Genomic DNA, 26,019 nt, shown 5'->3' on the forward strand with positions numbered 1-26,019 from the left:
AATAGGAAAGGACAGGGGCCAGAGCAGAGACCACAAATCCCCCCAGTCCAAGCTGGAGTCCAACACGAGCAGCAATCCCGTCCGGCAAAGCTCAAGCAGGGAGAGGATTAAGGATCCTAGAGGTTTCCTGGAGCTGCGCCCTGGCACGGAGTTCATGGCCAACCTTTCCCCTGCCCAAAATCCCGCCAGCCAGTGCACGATGCAGCGTATCTCCCGCCTTGTCCTCCCGTTGGAAAGTCACGGATTCCTGCTAGGTTCATCTCATTAGATCCTGGTTTTTTTTAGTGTTTCTTTTTTCTTTTTTTTAGACTTTTTCCTTTTTTATAAAACCCAGGAGAAAAAAAAGCAAAAAACAATAAAATCAACTGTGGGGTTTTTTTGTAGGTTTTTGTGGCGGTTTTTTTCCTTTTCTTGTAAAGCAACCCCTCCCCCCGCAAAAAATTCTCTCTCCTACACTGGCATTCAGGCGTGGAAAAGCGTCCGGAGGGGAGCGAAGAAATGGGCGGAATCAGTCGGGGAGCAGTACAACCAAAACCCCGTCGAAATAAAATTGTTCAAATGTTGCATATTTTTCCTTTAAAAAAAAAGAAACGAAAAGAAAAAAGAAGGAACAAAAAAGTAATCCTTAACTGGCAAAAGAAAACGACGATTGTCCCAGAGATTTGAATCTGCAGCCTCTCCACGCCCGGGCAGCCAGATCCACCCTCCTGGATGAAGCCTCTCCTTAAAGAGCCACCCAAATAAAAAAGGGTTTCTTCAAAAACAACCACCAAAAATAAACCAAACACATTTTTTTTCCTCATATTAAAATAGGTCTCAGTCTGTCTGTCCGTCCGCGCGGAGTGATCTGGTGACCCAGCCCCCCCATTCCACCGCTTTGGTTCCTTGGTGAGCAGAGTCTATTGCCGTTTTTTTTTTGTTTGTTTGTGGTTTTTTTTTTACAAAACTGTTTTCTTTGCAAAAGAAAGAAACGAACGAAGAAAAAAATATTGGATTCGACCTTCTAGATGCAGCACAAATCAAAGAGGAGGTGGCGATCTCCCTCGGGGCGAGTGCTCGGAGCAGAGACGCCTGGTCCAGCTGAAGAGGGAGAGAACGGTTCACTGATACAGGGGTTTGCAAAGAGCAGAGAGGACAGGCCCCATGTCCCATTCCCCACCCCTGAGCCAGCCAATCCCCTGCCCTGGGGCCAGATCAGAGCCAGGGCTCCCTACAGGGGAAAGGACCCATACCCCATTCCCCACCCCTGAGCCAGCCAATCCCCTGCCCTGGGGCCAGATCAGAGCCAGTGCTCCCTACAGGGGAAAGGCCCCGTACCCCATTCCCCACCCCTGAGCCAGCCAATCCCCTGCCCTGGGGCCAGATCAGAGTCAGTGCTCCCTACAGGGGAAAGGCCCCATACCCCATTCCCCACCCCTGAGCCAGCCAATCCCCTGCCCTGGGGCCAGATCAGAGCCAGGGCTCCCTACAGGGGAAAGGACCCATACCCCATTCCCCACCCCTGAGCCAGCCAATCCCCTGCCCTGGGGCCAGATCAGAGCCAGTGCTCCCTACAGGGGAAAGGCCCCGTACCCCATTCCCCACCCCTGAGCCAGCCAATCCCCTGTCCTGGGGCCAGATCAGAGTCAGTGCTCCCTACAGGGGAAAGGCCCCATACCCCATTCCCCACCCCTGAGCCAGCCAATCCCCTGCCCTGGGGCCAGATCAGAGCCAGTGCTCCCTACAGGGGAAAGGCCCCATACCCCATTCCCCACCCCTGAGCCAGCCAATCCCCTGCCCCGGGGCCAGATCAGAGCCAGTGCTCCCTACAGGGGAAAGGCCCCGTACCCCATTCCCCACCCCCTGAGCCAGCCAATCCCCTGCCCTGGGGCCAGATCAGAGCCAGTGCTCCCTACAGGGGAAAGGCCCCATACTCCATTCCCCACCCCTGAGCCAGCCATTCCCCAGCCCCGGGGCCAGATCAGAGCTGGTGCTCCCTACAGGGGAAAGGCCCCGTACCCCATTCCCCACCCCCTGAGCCAGCCAATCCCCTGCCCTGGGGCCAGATCAGAGCCAGTGCTCCCTACAGGGGAAAGGCCCCATGTCCCATTCCCCACCCCTGAGCCAGCCAATCCCCTGCCCTGGGGCCAGATCAGAGCCAGTGCTCCCTACAGGGGAAAGGACCCATACCCCATTCCCCACCCCTGAGCCAGCCAATCCCCTGCCCTGGGGCCAGATCAGAGCCAGTGCTCCCTACAGGGGAAAGGCCCCATACCCCATTCCCCACCCCGAGCCAGCCATTCCCCAGCCCCGGGGCCAGATCAGAGCCAGTGCTCCCTACAGGGGAAAGGCCCTGTACCCCATTCCCCACCCCCTGAGCCAGCCAGTCCCCTGCCCCGGGGCCAGATCAGAGCCAGTGCTCCCTACAGGGGAAAGGCCCCGTACCCCATTCCCCACCCCCTGAGCCAGCCAGTCCCCTGCCCCGGGGCCAGATCAGAGCTGGTGCTCCCTGCAGGGGAAAGGCCCCATACCCCATTCCCCACCCCTGAGCCAGCCAATCCCCTGCCCTGGGGCCAGATCAGAGCCAGTGCTCCCTACAGGGGAAAGGCCCCATACCCCATTCCCCACCCCGAGCCAGCCATTCCCCAGCCCCGGAGCCAGATCAGAGCCAGTGCTCCCTACAGGGGAAAGGCCCTGTACCCCATTCCCCACCCCCTGAGCCAGCCAGTCCCCTGCCCCGGGGCCAGATCAGAGCCAGTGCTCCCTACAGGGGAAAGGCCCCGTACCCCATTCCCCACCCCCTGAGCCAGCCAGTCCCCTGCCCCGGGGCCAGATCAGAGCCGGTGCTCCCTACAGGGGAAAGGCCCCGTACCCCATTCCCCACCCCCTGAGCCAGCCAGTCCCCTGCCCCGGGGCCAGATCAGAGCCAGTGCTCCCTACAGGGGAAAGGCCCCGTACCCCATTCCCCAGCCCCTGAGCCAGCCATTCCCCAGCCCTGGGGCCAGATCAGAGCCAGTGCTCCCTGCAGGGGAAAGGCCCCGTACCCCATTCCCCACCCCCTGAGCCATCCAGTCTCCTGCCCCGGGGCCAGATCAGAGCCGGTGCTCCCTGCAGGGGAAAGGCCCCGTACCCCATTCCCCACCCCCTGAGCCATCCAGTCTCCTGCCCCGGGGCCAGATCAGAGCCGGTGCTCCCTGCAGGGGAAAGGCCCCGTACCCCATTCCCCACCCCCTGAGCCAGCCAGTCTCCTGCCCCAGGGCCAGATCAGAGCCGGTGCTCCCTGCAGGGGAAAGGCCCCGTACCCCATTCCCCACCCCGAGCCAGCCATTCCCCTGCCCTGGGGCCAGATCAGAGCCAGTGCTCCCTACAGGGGAAAGGCCCCGTACCCCATTCCCCACCCCCTGAGCCAGCCATTCCCCAGCCCCGGGGCCAGATCAGAGCCAGTGCTCCCTACAGGGGAAAGGCCCCGTACCCCATTCCCCACCCCCTGAGCCATCCAGTCCCCTACCCCGGGGCCAGATCAGAGCCAGTGCTCCCTACAGGGGAAAGGTCCCGTACCCCATTCCCCACCCCCTGAGCCATCCAGTCCCCTACCCCGGGGCCAGATCAGAGCCAGTGCTCCCTACAGGGGAAAGGCCCCGTACCCCATTCCCCACCCCCTGAGCCATCCAGTCCCCTACCCTGGGGCCAGATCAGAGCCGGTGCTCCCTGCAGGGGAAAGGCCCCATACCCCATTCCCCGCCAGCCAGTCTCCTACCCTGGGGCCGGATTGGGGCCTGCACCACCAAGAGGTACAGGCTCTCATTCCCTGACACACGCCCCCAGCCCTTACCTGCAGTTACTTGCTGTACTGATAGGAGTAGGCAGCATGATCTGACGGAGACTCGACAGCCACTTGGCTCTGCTGGCCGCTGTTCTCCTGAAAGGCAGGAGGTTAGGGGGCTGGGGTGACCCTGGCCCGGACTCCCTGCCTGGCCCCCGCACCCCTATCCCGACCAGCCTTGGTAGCGAACTGAGGAGGGGGCACAGTAGCAAGTGGTGCTGGGAGATGCTCTTCGCTTCCAGCCAATGCCCCGTGCTGACCTGATGCCAGATGGAGACAGGTGCACCTCCTGTCCTAGCCTGCCATGACAAGGCTGCTGTGTTGGCTGTTCAACAGCTGCCATACCCCACCCCAGAGGTAGCTGCATTTTTATGCTGGGTGAGTAATCCCTGGTTCCTTATTGCTGCATCAGCTGTCCAGCACCTGCCACGCCCCACCCCAGAGGTGGCTGCATTTTTATGCTGGGTGAGTAATCCCTGGTTCCTTATTGCTGCATCATCTGTCCAGCACCTGCCACGCCCCACCCCAGAGGTGGCTGCATTTCAGAGGCTTGGCCGGTTAGCGAGGCAGAAGGTGAAGGGGAGATTAGAACCCGCGGCCCACAGGACTTCCACCCCCCAGCTGACAGATGTAGCGGTTCTGCCCCCAGCTTGGAACAGGGCCCTTACCTCAACTGAGATGCTGGAGGAAGGCACGGGCGTGTACTGAGGGATGTAAGCTCCTTGCATAGCTGCTGCCGCTGGCATGTACTGGGGAGGGAGAGAGGAGAGGTCAGAGGGCGGCTGGTGCCCAGAGGCCAGGCCGGGGCCCTGGTGCTGGCGGACGGGGGCCTTACCGTGCCAGTGCTACTGAGGGAGAGGTGGCCCAGCTGCTGGGTCAGGGGGCCCATCATGGAGGCGGGCTGGATGGAAATGGTGTGGTCCATGGTCGGCGTCAGCACCGTCCCCTGCGGCAAAGAAGAGGGGTTGGGGAGCGGCCGGGGGGGCTGGGAGGAGAGGGACCTGGCAACGGCCAATCAGCACAGGGCCAGGGGCGGAGCCTAGGGCCACGGGAGCTGGTATGGCCAATCAGTACAGGGCCTGCCGCAGAGCCTAGGGCCACGGGACCTGGCAACGGCCAATCAGCACAGGGCCAGGGGTGGAGCCTAGGGCCACGGGAGCTGGTATGGCCAATCAGCACAGTGCTGGGGCAGAGCCTAGGGCCACAGGAGCTGGTATGGCCAATCAGTACAGGGCCGGGGCGGAGCTTAGGGCCACAGGAGCTGGTATGGCCAATCAGTACAGGGCCGGGGCGGAGCTTAGGGCCACAGGAGCTGGTATGGCCAATCAGCACAGTGCCACGGGCGGAGGCAAGGGCCACAGGACCTGGCAACGGCCAATCAGCACAGGTCCAGGGGCGGAGCCCAGGGCCATGGGACCTGGCAACGACCAATCAGCATAGGGCCAGGGGTGGACCCTGGGGCCACAGGAGCTAGTACTGCCAATCAGCACAGGACCATGGGCAGAGCCTAGGGCCACGAGACCTGGCAACGGCCAATCAGCACAGGGCCAGGGGCAGAGCCTAGAACCACGGGAGCTGGTACTGCCAATCAGCACAGGGATGGGGGCGGAGCCTAGGGCCAGCTGTGACCCCGCACCAGAAAGGCCCTTTCCCTGGTGGGAAGGCTGTACAGGAAATGATGTCGGAGAACAAGCGAGGGACAGGAAGTGATGCGTAAAGTCGGTATGTATCATTTCCTGTTGGCGATGAAATCACTGTGTGCAGCAGGAAGTGATGCATTTGAAGCTGCTTCCCCTGGGCCCCCCCTGCCCCCCCCGGCCTCCTGGGCCCGGAGACACGGGAGCCGCCCCGAGGGAGGCGGGGGGGGGGGCTGGGCCTCACCGTGGGCTGCATGAGGTACGACTGATGGTGCATCCAGGACGGGCTGTGAACCTGCGGGCGAAGAGGGGAGTCAGCGGGGTCCCTGGGCCCGGCCGGGGGAGGGCCACACCTCGACGGCCCCCCAGCCCCCGACACGGCCCCCCAGCCAGGGGATCTCACCCCAGCACGGCCCCCCAGCCCCCGACACGGCCCCCCAGCCAGGGGATCTCACCCCAGCACGGCCCCCCAGCCCCCGACACGGCCCCCCAGCCAGGGGATCTCACCCCAGCACGGCCCCCCAGCCCCCGACACGGCCCCCCAGCCAGGGGATCTCACCCCAGCACGGCCCCCCAGCCCCCGACACGGCCCCCCAGCCAGGGGATCTCACCCCAGCACGGCCCCCCAGCCCCCGACACGGCCTCCCAGCCAGGGGATCTCACCCCAGCACGGCCCCCCAGCCCCCGACACGGCCCCCCAGCCAGGGGATCTCACCCCAGCACGGCCCCCCAGCCCCCGACACGGCCCCCCAGCCAGGGGATCTCACCCCAGCACGGCCCCCCAGCCCCCGACACGGCCCCCCAGCCAGGAGATCTCACCCCAGCACGGCCCCCCAGCTGGGGGTTCTCACCCCAACACAGCCCCACAGCCCCCGACACAGCCCCCCAGCCAGGGGATCTCACCCCAACACGGCTCCCCAGCCCCCAACATGGCTCCCCAGCTGGGGGATCACACTCCAACACAGCCCCAGACACGGCCCCCCAGCCAGGGATCTCACCCTGACATGGTCTGCCAGCCTCCAACACAGTTTCCCAGCCAGGGGATCACACCCCAACATGGCCCCCCAGCCCCCAACACAGCCCCCCAGCCAGGGGATCTCACCCTAACACGGCCCCCCCCAGCCCCCAACATGGCTCCCCAGCTGAGGGGATCACACTCCAACACAGCCCCAGACACGGCCCCCTAGCCGGGGATCTCATCCAAACACGGCACCCCAGCCCCCAACACAGCCCCCCAGCCAGGGGATCACACCCCAACACGGCCCCCCAGCCCCCAACACAGCCCCCCAGCCAGAGGATCACACCCCCACACGGCCCCCCAGCCCTACACAGCCCCCCAGCCAGGGGATCACACCCCAACATGGCCCCCCAGCCCCTGACACGGCCCCCCAGCCAGGAGATCACAACCTAACACGGACCCCCAGCCCCCAACACAGCCCCCCAGCCAGGGGTCTCACCCCAGCACAGCCCCCAGGCCCTGACAAGGCACCCAGCCCCTGACATGCCCTCAGCTGGGGGATCACACCCCCAACACAGCCCCCAGCACCTGACACGGCCCCTCAGCCTCCTTCTCCCTCAGTTGGAAGCTCCTTGGCCAGGCCCCCGGCAGCACCGCGCCCCCCCCAACGCTGGTACCTGGTAGGAGGACATGGGTGACGGGAGGTAAGGGGCGAGCGTGGTCTGAGCAATCATCCTATTGGGCGCCAGGCTGTAGGGGGTCGGGTAGAACCTGCGAGGGGAGGAGGGTGCCGGGCGTCACGGGGTTAAACTCCACTGTGGGATGCAGAGAAAGGAAATGCCCCCTCCCCCCCGCACACATAGAGGGAATTGGGAGGGGGGGGACACAGGGACTCACCCGTTCTGCAGAGCCGTGGTGGGGTCGTAGGTCAAGGTCATTCCGCTCTGTGGGGACACAATGCCTGGCTCAGGCCTACCCGGGGCGCAGCCCCCCCTCCCCTGGCTGCAGGAACCCCCCCTCCTGCCACCCCCCCCCCGCCAAGGCAGCCACTGCCCTGCCACAGCTTCTCACGCACACCCCAGACAAGAAGGGGCGAATCAGCCCCTGACACCCATCCATGTTGTCCCCCCCCAGCTGGCAGAGAGACCCCCCCGCCAGCTCGTGGGTGGGGGGCACACTAGGGTTGCCAACTTTCTAGTTGCACAAAACCCAACACCCTTGCCCCGCCCCTGCCCTGAGGCTCCACCCCTTCTCTGAGGCTCCACCCCTGCCCTGAGGCCCCATCCCTCACTCACTTTCACTGGGCTGGGGCAGAGAAGGGGGCGAGGGCTCTGGCTGGGGGTGCGGGCTCTGGGGTGGGGCTGGGGATAAGGGGTTTGGAGTGCAGAAGGAGGTATGGGCTCCAGGATGGAGTTAGGGGGTGGGAGGGGGTTCCGACGTGGGGCAGGGAATTCGGGCTCCAGATGGGCGGGGCTCACCTCAGGCCTTACCTCCCCACCTGCCCTGGCTCCGCGCTGTTCCCAGAAACGGCCACGCAGCCAGGCGGCACGCGCTACCCATGACCGCATGTGCCGCCCCCGCAGCTCCCATTGGCCGCAGTTCCCGGCCAATCAGAGCTGTGGAGCCAGCGCTGGGGGTGTGGGCAGCACACAGAGCTTCCCTGATTGCCCTTGCATGCAGGAGCCGGACGTGCCGGCTGCTTCCAGGGAGCTGCGCGGTGCCAGGGCAGGAGGGGAGCCTGCCTTATCCCCTGCGCGGCCGACTGGACGTCTAACGGCCCAATCAGCGGTGCTGACCGGAGCCGCCAGGGTCCCTTTTCGACTGGGCGCTCGGGTTGAAAACCGGGTGTCTGGCAACCCCGGGGCACACAGCTGTACCCCTCGAGAAGGGACCCTGCAGCCCCTCCTCCATCCAGGGCCAGAGAGCGGCTGGGGGCCCCAGGCTGAGCAGGGAGCCAATTCCCACCCCCAGGGAGCCAGCCTCACCGAGTCGCCGTCCCGCGGCCAGGCACGCCCATTCTGCACGTATTTCCCCTGCGGCTGGCGTTTCTTCTGCCCCCCGTCGGCAAACTTGCAAAGCAGCGGATCTGAGGGGGCTGCCCAGGGATAGAGGCAGGATCAATCCCGATCCGCAGCCCCCCCGCTAGCCCAGCCCTGGGCTCCCCACACACTGTGCTGGGGGCCCCCAATCCCGACCCGCAGCCCCCCTGCTTCTGACCCGCAGCCCCCCACTAGCCCAGCCCTGGGCTCCCCACACACTGTGCTGGGAGCCCCCAATCCCGATCCGCAGCCCCCCTGCTTCTGACCCGCAGTCCCCCACTAGCCCAGCCCTGGGCTCCCCACACACTCTGCTCGGGCCCCCCAATCCCGACCCGCAGCCCCCCTGCTAGCCCAGCCCTGGGCTCCCCACACACTCTGCTGGGAGCCCCCAATCCCGACCTGCAGCCCCCCTGCTAGCCCAGCCCTGGGCTCCCCACGCACTCTGCTGGGGCCCCCCAATCCCGACCCGCAGCCCCTCTGCTAGCCCAGCCCTGGGCTCCCCACACACTCTGCTGGGGCCCCCCAATCCCGACCCACAGCTCCTCTGCTAGCCCAGCCCTGGGCTCCCCACACACTCTGCTGGGAGCCCGCAATCCCGACCTGCAGCCCCCTGCTTTCCCCATTGTTCCCGAGTTCGGCCTGGCAGGACTTAAACCCAGAAGGAAAGGGAGGGTCCCAGCTCCCTAGAGAGTCATTATAACAACCCCCTGCCCGGCTCCCGCTGCCCGGGTTCCCCCTTGGGTGCCCCACGGCGAGGCCCTGCCGCCCACCTGGGATCCCCGGGGGGGTCTTGATGTATTTCCCGTTGAAGTGGGTGATGATGGCTTCGCACTTTTCTGTGGACTCCATTCTGTGGGGGGAGAAAAGGCCTGAGCCCAGCGCCATCGACCCCCTCCCCCTGCAACATCCCCATGCCGACAACCCTCCACCCCAACACCTCCCCCCCCCGGGGTGCCCCGGCGGGGAGCTCTGACCTGGCAAAGCCGACGCCGCGGCTGGTGCCATTGGGGTCGCGCAGGACACGGGTGGAGATCACCTGCCCGAAGGGTTTCAGCATCCCCTCCAGCTCCTGCTCGTCCACGCTGAGCGGCAGGTTGGAGATGTACAGGTTCGTGGGGTCCTGCTCCTGTTGCTATGGAGACACGGCAGTGAGGGGCTGCCCAGTGCCCCCAAAGGGGCCCCCAGGGTCTCCCCTCCCCTGAAATTGGCCTCTGTGAGGAATTACCTCCTCCTCCCCTGCCCTATGGGGCTGCGGGTCGGGAGTGAGGGGCACCAGCAGAGCTGGGGGTGGGGAGCCCAGGGCTGGGATAGCAGGGGCTGCGGGTCGGGAGTGAGGGGCACCGGCAGAGCTGGGGGGAGCCAAGGGCTGGGACGTTCAGGGAGCTGGGAGACGGGCTCCCCATCCTGGGACAAACCCCCAGATTTTAGATCTTTCCCCTGTCCCGGGGCAGGACGGAAAGTCCAAATCTGGCCCAGGAAGAATCGTCCTCAGCTCCGGCCTGGCCTGAGATCAGCCCCCGTCTGCCCCCCCACCCCTCCTGGGCCAAGAGAGCCCCACGGCCTTGATTCTCCAGTCAGCTCGGTGCCCCCCCCAAACTGCCCGGGCAAAGCCAATGCCCAGCCAGCTGCAGGGCGAGTCACAAAGCTACACGGGGCAAGGGGGGGACGACACCCCAGAGTGGTGGGGGCTCAGGGGAAGGGACCTCCTACAACTGGAACCATTAACCCTTTCAGTGCTTGAGAAGGAGGTCCCGCCCCCCCAGCAACTTCTCTCTCTCTCCCCCCAGTGGTCCCCCCCCATCTCCGTGTGGGCAGGGCGCATCCGGGGCCCTTACCTTCGCCATCTGGGCCTGCACCCCGCTGGCCTTCAGCGCTGTCACGGCCTTCTGCGCCGCCGTGGGGCTGTCGAAATCGACAAAGCCGTAGCCTGGGAGAGAAGGTGGGGCTGTGAGGGGAGTGCAGGGAGGGAGGGGGACCCAGCAGCCTCAAGCCAGAACCTGTGTGTTGGATATTTAGGATCTTGCGGTTTGTCTCAAAGCCCTTTATGGGATTTTTTGCTTCCGCCTACCCTGCGACCCCTCACCTGGCACTGGGAGGGGGCCCTTTTGGGGTGGGGTTGGGGTATACGGGGACCCCTCGCCTGGCATAGAGATGCGGCTTGCTCTGGGGTGGGGCGCATGGGCTGGGTATACAGGGACCCCTCACATGGCACTGAGAGGGGGCCCTTTTGGGGTGGGGGCAGGGTATGCAGGGACCCCTCACCCAGCACAGAGATGCGGCTGGCTCTGGGGTCGGGTGCAGGGGCTGGGCATAGGGGGACCCCTCACCCAGCACAGAGACGCGGCTGGCTCTGGGGTGGGGTGCAGGGGCTGGGTATAGGGGGACCCCTCACCCGGCACAGAGATGCGGCTGGCTCTGGGGTGGGGTGCAGGGGCTGTGTATACGGGGCCCCCTCGCCCAGCACGGAGATGCGGCTGGCTCTGGGATGGGGCACAGGGGCTGGATATATGGGGACCCCTCATCCAGCACAGAGATGCGACTGGCTCTGGAGTAGGGTGCAGGGGCAGGTTATACAGGGATCCATCACCTGGTGCTCAGATGCAGCTGGCTCTGGGGTGGGCGCAGGGGCAGGTTATACAGGGATCTGTCACATGGCGCTCAGATGCAGCTGGCTCTGGGGTGAGGTGCAGGGGCTGGGTATATGGGGACCCTCACCTAGCACAGAGATGCGGCTGGCTCTGGGGTGGGGCGCAGGGGCAGGTTATACAGGGATCCGTCACCTGGCGCTCAGATGCAGGTGGCTCTGGGGTGAGGTGCAGGGGCTGGGTATATGGGGACCTCTCACCCAGCACAGAGATGCGGCTGGCTCTGGGGTGGGGTGCAGGGGCAGGTTATACAGGGATCCATCGCCTAGCGCTCAGATGCAGCTGGCTCTGGGGTGAGGCACAGGGGCTGGGTATATGGGGACCCTTTGCTGGAATTTATCCAGAGCCCAGACTACTGGGGAAAGCAGCAGGGGGGTTCCCAGGGACCCTCCGCTGGAGCGCACCGGGGCTCACCTTTGCACTTGTTGGTCGTCTTGTCCAGGATAGCTTTCGTGGAAACAATTTTGCCATATCTGGTGGGGGAGGGGGAGATGCCAAAGAGAGGAGTTACAGTGGGAATGGGGCAGAGCGGCCAGCAGGACCCATAACAGGGCATCCCACAGCGCCTGCCACCCGCAAACCTCACCCGGCGCTAAGAAGCGGCTGTCTCTGGGGTTGGGCAGGGGGCTGTTTAACAGCCACGTTGGTTTAGGCCAGGAAGTGAAGACAAATCCTACAGCCAGGGTGGGGGCAGGGGGCAGAACTCTGGGGGCTTTAATGAACTTGGGGCAAATGCCCATTGGTGCCAGCTAAGAAAGATCCCCCAGCTGGGAAAGGGTTAAACAAGGAATTCCCAGGGGGCAGCGAGCGGGTGGGGGGGGGGCTCCAGCAGGCCCCACAGAGCAGCTGCAAAGCCAGGGGTGGGGCAGGCTGGGGATCCCCAGCGGAGCAGTTCCCAGAGCCCCCCCTCCAGCACTGGAGGTCATGCAATTTCCCCTCCCCCAGGAGGCAGCAGCCATGGGGGGGCCTTTTAAAGGGCAGATGACTTCTGAGCCCCACCCCACCCCAAGGCAGGGAAGGAACAGCCCATCCCCTCCTCCGGGTCAGCCTGGCCGGATTTCCTGGTGGGGAGGGACCAAGACAGGCAGGGTGGGGGAGGAAATCCAACCAGCTGCCGGATCGACCAAGTCCCTGGCGCTGTGTGGCACCGGGGGACTTCCTGAGCCCAAAGGCAGGGCAGGGAATGTGGCAGAGGCCTATGGCCATGGATAGACACCACCTATGGAAATGAATGGTGGGGAAACTGAGGCAGAGGGGGATGGGGGAGCGATTTTCCCTAGGGTCCAGAGCCAGCCAACGGCACAGGTGGGAAGAGAACCCAGGAGTCCTGGTTTCCATCCCCTCCTCCCCCTTCACTCTAACCACTAGCCTCCACTCCCCTCCCATTTCACCTTTCCCCGTGCCTCAGTTTCACCAACTAGTGAGGCTGAATTAACCCTTCACAAACCGCGCGGGAGCCGGCAACCCCAAGCAACCCAAGGGGGCGAAGCCACGTCACAGCAAGAGGCACCAGGGCCTGGAAAATCAGGGTGCGATGGAGACGTGGAAACACCCCCGAATCCTGACCCATCCCTGAAGGAGTTACCACCCCCCCCTCAGCTGAGAGCAGCTCCCGGAGCCCCTCCCCCCCACAAATTCCTGATCCAAACTGCCTGGGCCTGCCAGGGCTGCCGCGGGCTCTGGGCCGCTTCCAGCATTCCCGGCAGGGGTGAGCTGAGGTTACAGCAGCAACCGCCCCGCCTCTCCCCCCAGCGCCGGCTCCTGGGCTGCTGCGGGGCCAGATTCACCCTCCATGGGCTGCCCAGCCCCCCCCCCCCCCCCCCGGCCAAGGCAGAGCTCCAGGGGAACAGTTTGCCCCAGTCCCTGCTGGGCGCCTGACTCACCCAAAGCCCTTCCCAGAACGGGGTGATGACCCCACACTGCTGGGTCAGATCCCAACTTATCAGGAGTTCTGGCAGAGCTGGGGGGAGCCCAGGGCTGGGCTGGGCTGGCAGGGGCTGCAGGTCGAGAGTGAGGGGCACCGGTGGACCTGGGGGGAGCCCAGGGCTGGGCTGGGCTGGCAGGGGCTGCAGGTCGAGAGTGAGGGGCACCGGCAGAGCTGGGGGGAGCCCAGGGGGATGGGGGGGGGGCTCCGGCTCTGTTCGGAGCCCCAGGCGGAAGCAGCATCTGGAGAGGACAAGCCCCGGGGCCGTGGCTGCATCTCAGCCTCTGGCTAAGGTCTAAAGGAGCGTCCAGGGGACCCCATGTGCCCACGTGGGACACCCCCATCTCCCCCACATGTCAGATCCCCCCATCTCCCGCCCCCCCATGTGGGACACCCCCATCTCCTGACCCCCATGTCAGATCCCCCCATCTCCCGACCCCACGTCAGACACCCACCATCCCCCATTTCTGCGCCCTACCGGGGGGGACGTGTCAGCCCCCCGGATGCCCCTGGGGTGGAGCCCTCCCGCAGGGTTCAGACGCTCCCCCCGCCCGCCCCCCCGGCGTACGGCTGGCACAGCTTGACGAGGTCCTGGTCGGTGGTGCCCGGGTGCAGGCCCCGGATGTACAGGTTGGTTTTGCTCAGCTGGTCCCCGCCTCCCCCGCCGCCGCCGCCACCGCTGTTGTTGTTGCTGCCGCTGGGACTCGGGGGCGCCATCTGCTGGGCCACTGACACATAAGGCTGCTGGGAGACAAGAGGGGGCGGAGCTGGTGAGCAGGGGGCGGGGCTCCTGAGGGACACTGGTGGGGGCAGTGGGATCCGCAGCCCACATTCCCCCTCCAGCTCTTTGAATCTTTCCTCCTGCCCCGGCCCACTTTCCTAACCTCCAGGGATCTCAGGGAGCAACAGAGAGCAGCTACCTGCCCGCTCCTTAGCGGGGAGGGGGTGGCAGGCTGGGGACAGTGGACAGACAGCAAAGGGAGCTTCTACTGAACTGAGGCCTGATTGTAACAGGTACTGGGGACATGCAGCCACCTCTGGGGAGGAGCATGGCAGGGCGAGGGGGGAATGTAGGGCTGAGATGCCCTCACTAAGTCCTGTAACGCCAATGGGGGGGGGCAGGGCTGTGGGTTTCAGAGGCCAACACAGGCACCGACTCCAGGGGTGCTCCGGGGCTGGGGCACCCACAGAAAAAAAATGGTGCTTAGCACCCACCGAAAGCCCCCACGATCAGCTGTTCAGCGACCTGTAGGAGGTGCTGCGGAGAGGGAGAGGACTCGGAGGAGCGGAAGAAGGGGAGGAAAGGGGGGGCGGAGCAGGGAGTGGGGGCAGGGGGTGGGGGAGAACGGGGGCCAGCGCCTACACGGGCCAGTTTAAACCCTCCTAGGTACAGTCAGCGGCATGAGGCCTGGAGGGGGCTGAGTCTGAGGGGGTCGCACCTGAGGCTTCACCCCCCAAACCATCCCCACACTCTGGCTAGGGCTTGATCACAGGACCTCAACTGCTGAATGCCCAACTCCCTGCCCCCTCCCGGTCTCATGGGTCCTGGCGCAAATGCCTGGGGGTGATTCCCGCCTCCCCCCCATATGCACACACATGCCCCGCCCACCAGGAGAGGCAGCAAAAATCCCAGCGCTGCCACCATCGAAGCAGCCAACCTCAACCAATCAGAACGCAGCATGCAAACAAGCTGAAGCCAGCCATGTGGCCACTGGCTGAGTTAACAGTGACATCACAATGAGCCGGCCAACGAGGAAAGCGGCTCAAAACAGCTTCAATATTGAATTAAAGTTCTTCAGTGGGGGGGGGGGGGGCGACCTAGCCCATCGAACCCAGGACCTGGAGCCTCACCCCCCCCACACCCCCAGAGACCTACTGATGGTGCCCCTCACTCCCGACCCGCAGCCCCCTGCTAGCCCAGCCCTGGGCTCCTCATGTCCTACTCCCGCCCTTTGGTTGTCAGGACTCCTGGATTCTGATCCCAGCTCTGCCATGGCCCCGCCATGCAACCCCAGATGAGTCCCTTCCCCCACCCATGCCTCAGTTTCCCCAACTGCCCTGCTGCCTGGGCTGGGGTCATGCCGCTCACCAAGCGCTGCAGGGGTATGTTACTAGCATGGCCCTCGGTCGGCCGGGCGTGCTGGCTCCTCGGGGTTATCTCCCGGCGCAGGATGGAGCGGAGAGGGAGGAAGCTGACTCAGCCGCAGTGGAAGTTCCTCTGCGGAAATCCAGCCGAATTCCTCCAGGGTCACGGCCCCAGGTTCCAAAGCACCCGCCTGCCCCAGCCAGGCCTTCAACCTTCCAGCCCCGCCCGCCACAGAGCGCCAGGCAGCGCTCGCCCCCAGGGGCGCTCTGGATGCCGGTGCAACAAGCAATCGTGCGAGAGGCCCGCCACCCTGCACAGCAGCGCCAGCTGAGGGGCTAAGGGATGGGGCCAAGGTCACGCAGGGTGTCAATGGCACAATCCAGAATAGGAGCCAGGAACACACACACACACACACACACACACACACACACACACACACACACACACACACACACACACACACACACACACACACACACACACACACACAACCACACACACACACACACACACACACACACACAACCACACACACACACACACCCCCCTACCTGCAGGCCCTGTGTTCAGTTCAGCCACAGGGCGAGCACAGGCGGGGGAAATGTGCCTCCGCCGGCTCCATTTGCCTGGCACCAGCCCCGACTCCGGCATGTAGGGAGGGCTCAGACCCTAACCCCTGGGCTCCTGTCAAAGCCCTTTGCAGCTGGACCCCCATCCCCCACCCCAGACCCAGCAGGGCAGGATGTGCCCTGGGGGATGGAAGGGAGGGGCCGTGCAATGCACAAGAGCCACAGGGCCTGAACGCTTGTGCCCCAGCGTGCGAGGAGCGTGCAATGCACTTGCAGGGCTGGGCACAGCAACTCCCTGCTCCCCAGGCTGGGCTGTGATTTGCTGAGTGAGGTCACCAGGGCGAGGGCGGGGGGGGGGGGGAATCCGCTTCGCCCTGTGTGGGCGTCACTCCACATTGCAAAACCGCTGCAGCATTCAGGAAGGGCTGGCTCAGAGCTCAGGAGAGGCCCAAGGCTGGGATAGCAGGGGCTGTGGGTCAGGAGTGAGGGGCACCAGCAGGGCTGGAGGTGGGGAGCCCAGGGCTGGGCTAGTGGGGGCTGCAGGTCGGGACTGAGGGGCACCGGCAGGGCTGGGGCGGGCCCCAGAGCTGGGCTAGCAGCGAGCCACGGGTCAGGAGTGAGGGGCACCAGCAGAGCTGGGTGGGGAAGCCCAGGGCTGGGCTAGTGGGGGCTGTGGGTCGGGAGTCAGGGGCACCGGCAGAGCTGTGGGGAGCCCAGGGCTGGGCTAGCAGGGGGCTGTGGGTCAGGAGTGAGGGGCACCGGCAGGGCTGGGTGGGGACGCCCAGGGCTGGGCTAGCAGGGGGCTGCGGGTTGTGAGTGGGGGGCACCGGCAGAGCTGTGAGGAGCCCAGGGCTGGGCTGACAGGGGGCTGTGGGTCAGGAGTGAGGGGCACTGGCAGAGCTGTGGGGAGCCCAGGGCTGGGCTAGCAGGGGGCTGTGGGTCAGGAGTGAGGGGCAACCGGCCGGGCTGGGTGGGGAAGCCCAGGGCTGGGCTAGCAGGGGGCTGCGGGTTGTGAGTGGGGGGGCACCGGCAGAGCTGTGAGGAGCCCAGGGCTGGGCTGACAGGGGGCTGTGGGTCAGGAGTGGGGGGCACCGGCAGAGCTGTGAGGAGCCCAGGGCTGGGCTGACAGGGGGCTGTGGGTCAGGAGTGGGGGGCACCGGCAGAGCTGTGAGGAGCCCAGGGCTGGGCTGACAGGGGGCTGTGGGTCAGGAGTGAGGGGCCTCGGCCCCTCCCTGCCTGCACCACAGCCCTGTCCCGGCCCTCTCAGCCCTCCGCTCTCAAACAGACTCTGGATGCTCCTGGGCCCATTCGAACCCTGTGGTCAGAGCTGCTCCCGGTCAGCAGGAGCCTGGGCCAGGCCAGGTCTGCCCAGCGCCCAACGCTGAGCCCATGGGAATGGTACCAGCCTGGGCCTAGGGGCTGAGGGGGCTGGGACACAGCTGGGCAGCTCCCCACGGGGATCCCCCTCTGCAGCAGCCGGCTCCCTGCTCCCTGACGACAGCAGCACGGGGGGCTGGCATGGGGCACCGATTGGGGTAGGTCCAATGCTCCTCCCCAGGCAGCTGGCACCAGCCCGACCCAGCCTGGGAGCCTCTCTGGGGAGCAGGACACTGACAGACGCGTAGCTGGAACTCACCCCAAAATCTGCAGCGCCTGCGTGGGTGAGGCTCCGAGCATTGGGGCCTCACAACAGTTACAAGTCTAGAACTCAGGTCCCCCCTGCTCGGAAAGCCCCCAGCCCCACTGAGTTAACGGGGGAATTTCCAGTAGCACAAAGCAGTATGGGGTGTATGGGCCACACATGAGCAGTTCTTGTGCCATCCAGCAGAGGGCAACGCTCCTGTGCTCCCTGTGGGGGAAGGACAGCTCAGTGGTTTGAGCATTGACCTGCTAAACCCAGGGTTGCAAGTTCAATCCTTGAGGGGGCCATGTAGGGATCTGGGGAAAAATCAGTCCTTGGTCCTGCTAGTGAAGGCAGGGGGCTGGACTCGATGACCCCTCGGGGTCCCTTCCAGCTGTCTGAGAGAGGAACAGCTCCACTGGCTCATCAGGGAGCTCACAGCCCCTGGCAAATACTAATCTATCAACTCCTCCTAGTGAGACACTGCTGGGGAAACTGAGGCATGGGATGGGAGGTGCCTGATGTGGGGCCAGGTGGGAGCAGAGTTGCCCTGACAGAAATGAGTCTCTCTTGGGACACTAGGGGGGACCCCAAACTGAATAGGATCAGGGCCAGAGCCGGGGATCTGGGACAGGCAAGGGGCCCAGACAGGATGAAACAAAACCAGGTCGGGGGCAAATGTCAGAGGGGAAACGCCCACTTGAATTTCCCTGACACTCATTTCCTCATTTGAAGTTTTCTCGATGCACAGGAGAAGGTGATCAGTTTACTGAGCGGGCCTGGGAGCCAGGACTCCTGGATTCTCACCCCACTTTGCTGCAGGATCTTGAGCAAGACATGTCCGTGCCTCAGTTTCCGGCACACACCCAGATCAGAGAGCCTGTCCCAAGGATTTCTGCAGCCAGCCCATACCCCGTGAGCTACACCCAATCCTTGCAAAAGCCCCACCCTGAGGTACAGCCTTTCAAGAGACAGAGAAACCCCACATGCCTCGGGCAGCGGGTCCAAGGATCAGTTCCCCTCCCCGGTCACAACTTGGGCCCTACGTCTAGTCAGGATGGTTCTGGCTTCACCTCCCAGCCCCCGGCTCCTGCTCTGCCTTTGCCACCGAGCCTGGAGGGCAGAACAAATTCCGGCTCGGCCCAGCCAGCCGCAAGGGGCAGAACGCAGCTCTCCAAGCAGGTCCACACAGACATGAAAAGAAACATGCTTAAAGCACGTGACTTGGCCCCAGCCATGTTCTCGGCATCATGTGTGAACATGGTTATTCTGGGAGGGACAGGCCACGAGCGCCTCTCCTCTCCGCTGTTCATTTCACTTTCGGGCCGAGCACACGGGTTGGCTTCAGAGAAGCCCAGGTGGTAGGTCGGGGCTGCGGCAGAGAGGCGGGCAGAGGCCGGGGAGGGGCGGGAGGCCTGGCTGAGTTGGTCGTTAAAGGGGACGGGAGGACGTGCAAAGGGACACGGTGCAGCGAGCTACTTTCACTCACGGGGGGGGGGGGGGAATTGTCAAAGGCCCAGGGGAGTTAGGTGCCAGACTCCTGTTGTGTGCCCAACTCCCTCACCCCTTACCCAAATGCCGCCCTTAGGCCCCTCTTGCAGTGCCGTCCCCATGAAGCCGACAGGACTCTGCATCTGGGGAGACCCCTAACGGCAGCGGGTCTCCCCTGGGCCAGAGACTCTGCGTGAGCGTTAGAGGCGGGTGGGGTTGGAGGAATGTCGGTGGGATTGAGAGCAATGGAGCGGGCGGGTTTGGTGAAGCGAACGGTGGCAGAACTGCGTTCCGAGAGAGGGATGTGCCAGGACTCCTGGGTTCCCCCCAGCTCCAGAAGCAATGCTGGTTCGGGGGCCTGGCTACCTGGGTTCTTCTCCCGGCAACACCATGGCCCCAGGCTGCGACCTGAGGCAAGTCCCCATGCTGTCCCTGGATTGCCCCCCCCCATCTCTCCAGACTGGAAGTTCTCTGGGGCAGGGACACTACGTGCAGCGCCTGGCGCGGCAAGCGCTCAGGCTGCTACCGCAATATGCCCAGGGAAGGCGTGTCAGCCAGACAGAGCAGGAAACGGCGCAGCTTCCGCACCAAAGCTGCTCCCGAGTTCTTCAATCACACCAGGGAAAACGCCGGTTTGTGGCAACGGAAACTTTCCGTGTAAACGTGCCGGTTTTGATGCCGCGGGTTTCCAGGCACCAGGGTGGGATTTCAGGTCAGAACCAGGGACCTGCCTCTGCCCCGGACTGGCCAACAGCCCAGTGATCAGAGCATGGCGGTGCTGGGAACCCCGATGCCACTCCCTGCTCCGCCCGAGGCAGATGTCGCTGTCCCAGGCGAGGACCCTGACCACCAGGCCGTGGGGCCAGCGTGTCATTATTACAGAGTGGGACAGCTCCAACCCGGCAGCCGGAGAGAGGGACCCTGACTCTAGCCTGGTGGTACCCTAAGCTGGGACGTGCCGGCAAGATTTTCAGTTTTCCTCTGAAAATCCAAGCCTGAGACAGTAAGATCGAGCTTACCAAATGCAGGGTTCTGCAAGGGACAATCATCCCTTTGCCTTGGGTTCGTGGCACGCCCCCAGGTGAGCGGAATGGAACGATCTGAAGTATGTTTGTACCGCACCAAGCACAGCCGGGGCTGGGTCCAGGCCTGGGACTCGGAGGTACTAATTACTTTTCCACCTTGGGGTTTTTTAAAAAAAAAAAGGTTGGGTCTCCATGTGTTGCCAATGCTCAGGATCTTATCATGAGTCTCACAACATCTGGTGTTTCTCTGAAAGACCCAGCTCCAGGAGCCAGAGGGTCAGGCGAAAATCTCAGCTTTAATTGGGGGGAGGGAGTAAATTTCTAGCCCTCCTGGTTGCAGGGAAAAGCTTGAAAACGTGACCTGAGTGTGACCCCAAAGGCTCGGCCAGGAGGAGGTGCCGGAGAAGGATCTGTATAAAATCTCCTGATTTTCAAGCCAAACTCATGATTTTGAGAGCTCAGGGTTGGCCCCTCGGAGGTGAAAACAGACTGGTCAGTTTTAGCCAATTTCACTCTGGGGTTCTCAGGCACCAGCACCAGGCCCTGAGGAAGGCCGGGTTGTGGGGAAGGCTCAGCTCTGGGCTGGGAGTCTGGTGATCTAGGGTCAATTCTTGGTCCTGCCACCATGTCATGGCAGCGCTGTGCCTCAGTTTCCCCAGCTGCGAAACAGCACCAACGCTGACCTCCTTCGCAAAGCGCTTGGCGACACGAGAATGAGGGGGGTGGTTGTCATCGTTATTAAAATGCTGTTTCTGGAGGAAATGTTTGTACTGAGCAAAAGTTTGGTCAACACCTCCGAGAATTTAAAAACAAAACCCCGACACACAACTCACAAACGCGGGAGCCCAGATTTACTTTGACTGGTCAGAAACCTGAGATCACTGTGAAAGCCACCGCTCCGGTCTGCACTCACCCACCAGCTCCTGCAATGACACTTGGATGACTCAGTCACAGAGGGACAGGAACCTCCAGCGATGCTAAACTTGGCCTGCAGGAGAATTGTCCTCCCTCTCTCCCCCCGCCACAGGAAATGGTTGGTGACATCACTAATTATCCCAACACCACATGCCTGGGCAGTGATGCCAGCTGGGTGTGGCTGATACCATGACATTCCTCAATGCATTTTTTTCCCTTCTAGTGCTACCTACATTTGCAAAGATTTATTTTGTTCCCGGACGGGCTGAAGCTGCTGCTAGGCCGTAGGGCTGCAGGGCAGTGGTGGGTCACGGTGCCCAGCGCCCACCATCTGAGCCGGGTTCTCAGAAGGGCTGGGGTGCCAGGACACAATGCCAAGGAGCGGGTGCTGGGCCGCCTAGAGGCTACCGTAATCCACCTAATAAATCACATAAAGCACCCAGCTCATGGTACCTTGACTGGAGGGCCTGGGTGCTACCGTATTACCCCTCATTAATAATGATATTACCCGAGTAACATCCCACCCCACAACTCCCATTGCGACACTCTCTCCAAGCACCTTTTGAAAAGCCCGACCACCTCGCTGGGATCTTTGAAGCTCCAGGCCTGATCTGTGGGTGCCAGGCCTTCGGCAAGCTTGGCCTAGTGGACGTATCCCTTGCACCCCGTTTCACGCACCTGTTTAAGCCCCCCTACAAAGCTCATGGCGCGTCTCAGAAGCGGGAAGCGAGGCATGTGGGGAAATTGGTGCAGGATCGAGGTTTATCGACCAATTTTTTTTTTAAACTAACAGAAACATCGAAAACTGTCAGGTATAAACCAAACAGCAGCAAGTGCCGCTCCCACAGCACGTGACCGAGGGGGGGGGGATCATTAACCCCATTTCACAGAACCAGAAGTTGAGGCACAGAGCAAGAAGTGACTTGCCCAGGATGCTAGAACCAGGCCGCCCGGATACCAGGCCGTGCTTTACCACTAGGCCACACAGCCTCCCTGTTGCCCAGATTTCCATATGGACACCTACACGGCCATGTTGTAATTATTCTGCTCAGAACTGGGGTCCCCCCTAGCACCCCAACACTGCAGTTCCTTCTTCAGGTGTGGGCCTTGCCAGCTCAGACCCAGAGACCCTAGTCCAGCCTCCTGCGTGTCCAGAACCCCACGCCCAAGGCCTGTAACAGACCCTGAACCTCTGGCTGAGTCACTGACGTCCTCAGATCCTGGTTTCAAGACTCTAAGTTACAGAGAATTCACCACGGACACTAGCTGAAACCTGCAAGTGCCCCACGCTGCAGAGGAAGGCGGAAAACCACCCAGGGCCTCTGCCAATCTGACCGGGGCAGAAATTCCTTCCCGACCCCAAATCTGGCGGTCAGTCCCTGAGCATGTGGGGGAGACCCACCAGCCAGACCCCCGGGAAAGAATTCTCTGTTGTAGCTCCGAGCCCTCCCCAGCCAGTGTCCCGTCCCCGGCGGGCGCAGATTGGTGCATGCCACTGTGGGCAGTCCCATCTGACCGTCCCTTCCACAGACTTAGCAAGCTCAGTCTTGAAATTAGGTTTTGTGCCCGCCTGGGCAGGCCGCTCACTCTGGTGACCCAGAAGGGGCTGCTTCGGTGCATGGTGACTAGTTTGCATTCGGCTCGCAGGAGCAAGTCAGGGCCCCACTGACCCCAGACAGCTCACGAGCCAAAGGCTACGGGGTCAGGGGTTTCATTTCAAAGCTCACAAGAGGGGCTGGTTCTTTAAACCATCATGTCAAATATCTCCGGGGTCGGCGCTGCCTCTTCCCAGAGATCTGCCAGCCTATACCCAGCACCCTGGGGCCCTGGCCCGTGAATGGGGCTCCAGGGTGCTACTGTAAGAGACCTAAAAAATGTACAGCACCAAACGCCATGGGGCCCTGGCCCATAACTGGGGTTCTTAGGTACATCTACCCTGCACACTAAAGGCTGGGCTCTAACTCAGGTTTGAGCGAAGCCCCACTTCCATCCACACACAAATCAGTCTGGCCCTGGCCAGCAAGCGCTCAGGACCCAGGTCCTAGGACCTGCTGGAGCGGCGGGGGGGGAGGCAGAACCGAATCCCACTGTGATTTAGGTCCCAGCTCTGTCGTTTCGCAGTGTGGATTCAGACCTGAGACAGAGACGTGGATGCAGCAGTGTGGCTGGGAGTCGCGGGGCCAGCGAGTGTTAACCCAGGCTGGTGATGCAGTGTGGACGGATGACCAAGCCGGGAATCCATGGAGCTGGGTTCCCAAGCAGTGCAGACATCCCAGGAGGCACCAGGAGGGCAGAGAGAGGTAAGAACCGGGGCTCAGGACTCAGACAGACCGTTTACACAGCTCCTGAGCCCACGGGGCTGTCACAGGCAGGGAGGACACAGCTCCTGGAGGGGTCACGCTCTAGAAATGAGGAACCGTAGGAGAATGAGAGCGAGACGCGCCCCAGAACAGGAGCAAGGGGCCAGGATCTCGCTTGGGAGGGGGAGACGTGGGGCCACAGCCGAGGGCCTGTCTACACATCCCGTGCTGCACCGGTGCAGCTGTGGTGAGTAGTGAAGACGCTACCTGCCCCAATGGGAGATCGGCGCGGTGAATTTACCTCCGCGAGAGGCGGGAGCTGTGTTGCTCGGAGAAGCACTCCAGCCACACAGCGCTGTCTACACTAGGGTGGTCTAACTGCGTCGCTCGGGGTATGTGGGCTAACAGGCGGGTTCTTACATCGTCCTCTAAAGCCTCTGGTGCTGGCCCCTGTCGGAGACAGGACACTAGGTGGCCCTGGAGTCCGAGCTGAGTTCCTGTCCAGTCGAGATATCAGTTCTAGCTCGACCACAAGATATGGGCTGGGTGCAGGAACGGCAAGATCCTTTAGCCTGTGCGAGGCAGGAGGTCAGATGGGATTATCTGGTCTTAAAAGTCTATGAAACTATTAGTCACGGTACTTTTACGTAGCAACTAGAAACTCCCCGCCCGGATCAGAGCCTCATCAACATGGCCTGCCCAAAACAAAACAAAACCATCCCAGCCACCGGACCCCCTGAAATACGCAAAATCAACCAACGACATGTCGCACTCCAAGAAATGGCCCAAATTGCAGAGTTCCTGGCAGAGTATTTCCACTCACTCACGATGAGTAACTCAGACAGTGAGCAAATTATGAGGCAAAAATTCCCCTAACTTCAGGGAAGACGTATTCTGACTCTCGGCGTCCCTGGCTGTGTTGCAGACATCGGGGGCGGGGCCGGTTTGTGGCTGAGAACTGCCCATGTGGGGTGGACCGTGTCCCACAATCCCAAATCCCGACTGGAAAGCCAGATCTACAAAATCCCTGGACAACGCACTCTCACCCAGCGGCTCCTCCGCAAACGCACGCACCACTCCAATGGCCGTGCGGTGGGGTGTGCCACAAACTCACCCACCTTGTCGCTCCCCCCGACTGTCCCTCCCAGACTCACCAGTACGACACGCGCACGACCATCGCACGCACGCCAACACAGACACACTCCAGCAAATTCATCAGCATGTCAACAAACTCACCGTCTCGCACGTCAATACGGCAACTATGTCACAGGTGCACATCTAAACGCTGCTGCCCCAAATACACAGCCCAACGCGCACCCGCAGTTACAGGGCGACAAGCCAGGCGCACAGACACCCCAACACATGCCGATGCCCCCCAAGCCCCCGCCGACAGAAAAGGCCAGCGCAAGTACACCGCGGACAACACACGCGCTGATCCCCCAGACTCACACACACACTCCCCTGGAGAAAGGCCAGTGGCTTGGAAAGTGACAGATCTCGCACCCACAAAGGGATGATTTTAACCGTGTTCAGCTGGCTTCTCGAACCTCTTCACTTTGCTCCCCATCTCCTGCATCACTGGCATTCGTGGTCTGACTCGGCGGTGGACCCTTGGGGAGGGGACACACTTGGGGGGGGTGGCGGGGCCCATCAGTCGTGGCTTCTGGTCAGGGAGTTCAGCCTGGCTGCCTGGCTCTGCAGACTCATCTCCAGCGCTCAGGACGTTAATGTCACGGGGACAAGAGGGGGTGGGGGGGAATCCAAGGCCTGGTCTGCAGAAGGGAGCCCCGAAAGGGGAGGGAGAGGTCTGGATTACAGAGCCATCCATCTGAGTGTAATCTAGGGTCGGGGGGAATCAAAGAACACGGGGGCGGGGGGTATTGGAGGCCCCCGACTGCTGCATGGATCCCTGCCCCATGGGACAGAGAGACTCCAGCTGTTACTCCCGCGATAACAGGACACCAGGGATCTGCCCCCCGGCAGGGCCGCCAGGGTGGTGCTGTGGGAGAAGGGGCTTGTGAAGGGCAGAGGGTCTCACTGGGATTCAGAGACGTGAGAATTCACCCGCCTGCCCACATGGCGCCGCGCTGCAGACAGGGAAACTGAGGCACAGAGGCTTGTCCCCCCCCCAAGGTCACACTGCCAGCCAGTCCATGGCAGAGCTGGGCCGAGAACCCAGGAGTCCTAGCTCCCCCCTCCCCAAGCCCCACTGGGTTAACCCCCAGGCTATGCTCCCCTCCCAGAGCTGGGGAGAGAACCCAGGAGTCCTGGCTCCCAGCCCCCCCACACCACTGGCCCGTGCTCTCTTCCCAGAGCCAGGCATAGTACCCAGGTGTCCTGGCTCCCAGCCACCCCCCACTCTAACCCACCAGCCCCCACTCCAGCATCCAACCCCAAAGTCTAATCCCAGCAAGACCCTAAACCCCCTAACTCTGACCCCCACGCCCCAGTAACACCCCCTCCGCGTTCTGCCTGGCACGAGGGGACACAGACCCCCCCGGGTAGCCCCAAAGCCAGCCACAGCCCGAGGGAGGTGGGGAGCAGACAGGGCCCCCCCGCCCTTGGCACCCACGTGCCTCCCTCCCTGGGAATCTGGGGCCGGGCCTGGCCTGCCTGGGATATTCCCCCACCGATCGCCCCCCTCTGCCCGGAACACGGGGACCCCCCCCGCGCCCCGAGGTGGAGATCAGCTCCCCCCGCCCCCACACTCCGGGGTGGGGGGCGGAAAAGCGATTCTCTCTCCTGGTGGAGCAGCGCGGGGGGGGGGCAGCGCCCTGAACTTCCCCGCGCACAAAGGCAAACTCGGGCCGGGCCCCGCGGCTACCGGGGGGTGCAGGGAGCGGGGGGGGCCCCCACTTCTCCTCCGCGGGGGGGCCGGACGCAGCCGCTTCTCCTACCTTCTTGCCGGGTTTATTGTAGCCGAAGGTGGCGACGGCGGCCCGCGGCTGGACGGACAGTAACATTTTCCTGCCGAGCGCTGCGGGCCTGGGAACGGGCGGGGGGGGGC

General features: G+C 63.1%; 1 protein-coding gene across 2 annotated transcripts; it reads right to left on the bottom strand.

Annotated features, from left to right (window-relative positions):
* Positions 1–908: 908 nt before the first annotated feature.
* RBMS2 (RNA binding motif single stranded interacting protein 2) lies at positions 909–26,019 on the bottom strand. 2 transcript variants are annotated; one of them, XM_030554666.1, is made up of 14 exons: positions 25,910–26,019; positions 13,574–13,746; positions 11,496–11,554; positions 10,272–10,363; positions 9,411–9,568; positions 9,207–9,286; positions 8,383–8,492; positions 7,295–7,341; positions 7,075–7,168; positions 5,684–5,734; positions 4,638–4,748; positions 4,471–4,551; positions 3,812–3,898; positions 909–1,080 (listed from the first exon to the last, which is right to left on the bottom strand). In XM_030554666.1, exons 1-13 carry the CDS (start codon positions 25,973–25,975, stop codon positions 3,818–3,820), a joined length of 1,203 nt encoding a protein of 400 aa, XP_030410526.1. In that variant the 5' UTR covers positions 25,976–26,019; the 3' UTR covers positions 909–1,080; positions 3,812–3,817. The 2 variants fall into 2 exon arrangements, with proteins under 2 accessions (XP_030410526.1, XP_030410525.1); XM_030554665.1 differs by having other exon boundaries at positions 13,574–13,749.

This window comes from Gopherus evgoodei, chromosome 3 (genome assembly GCF_007399415.2).
Source record: "Gopherus evgoodei ecotype Sinaloan lineage chromosome 3, rGopEvg1_v1.p, whole genome shotgun sequence".
Taxonomy (NCBI): domain Eukaryota; kingdom Metazoa; phylum Chordata; order Testudines; family Testudinidae; genus Gopherus; species Gopherus evgoodei.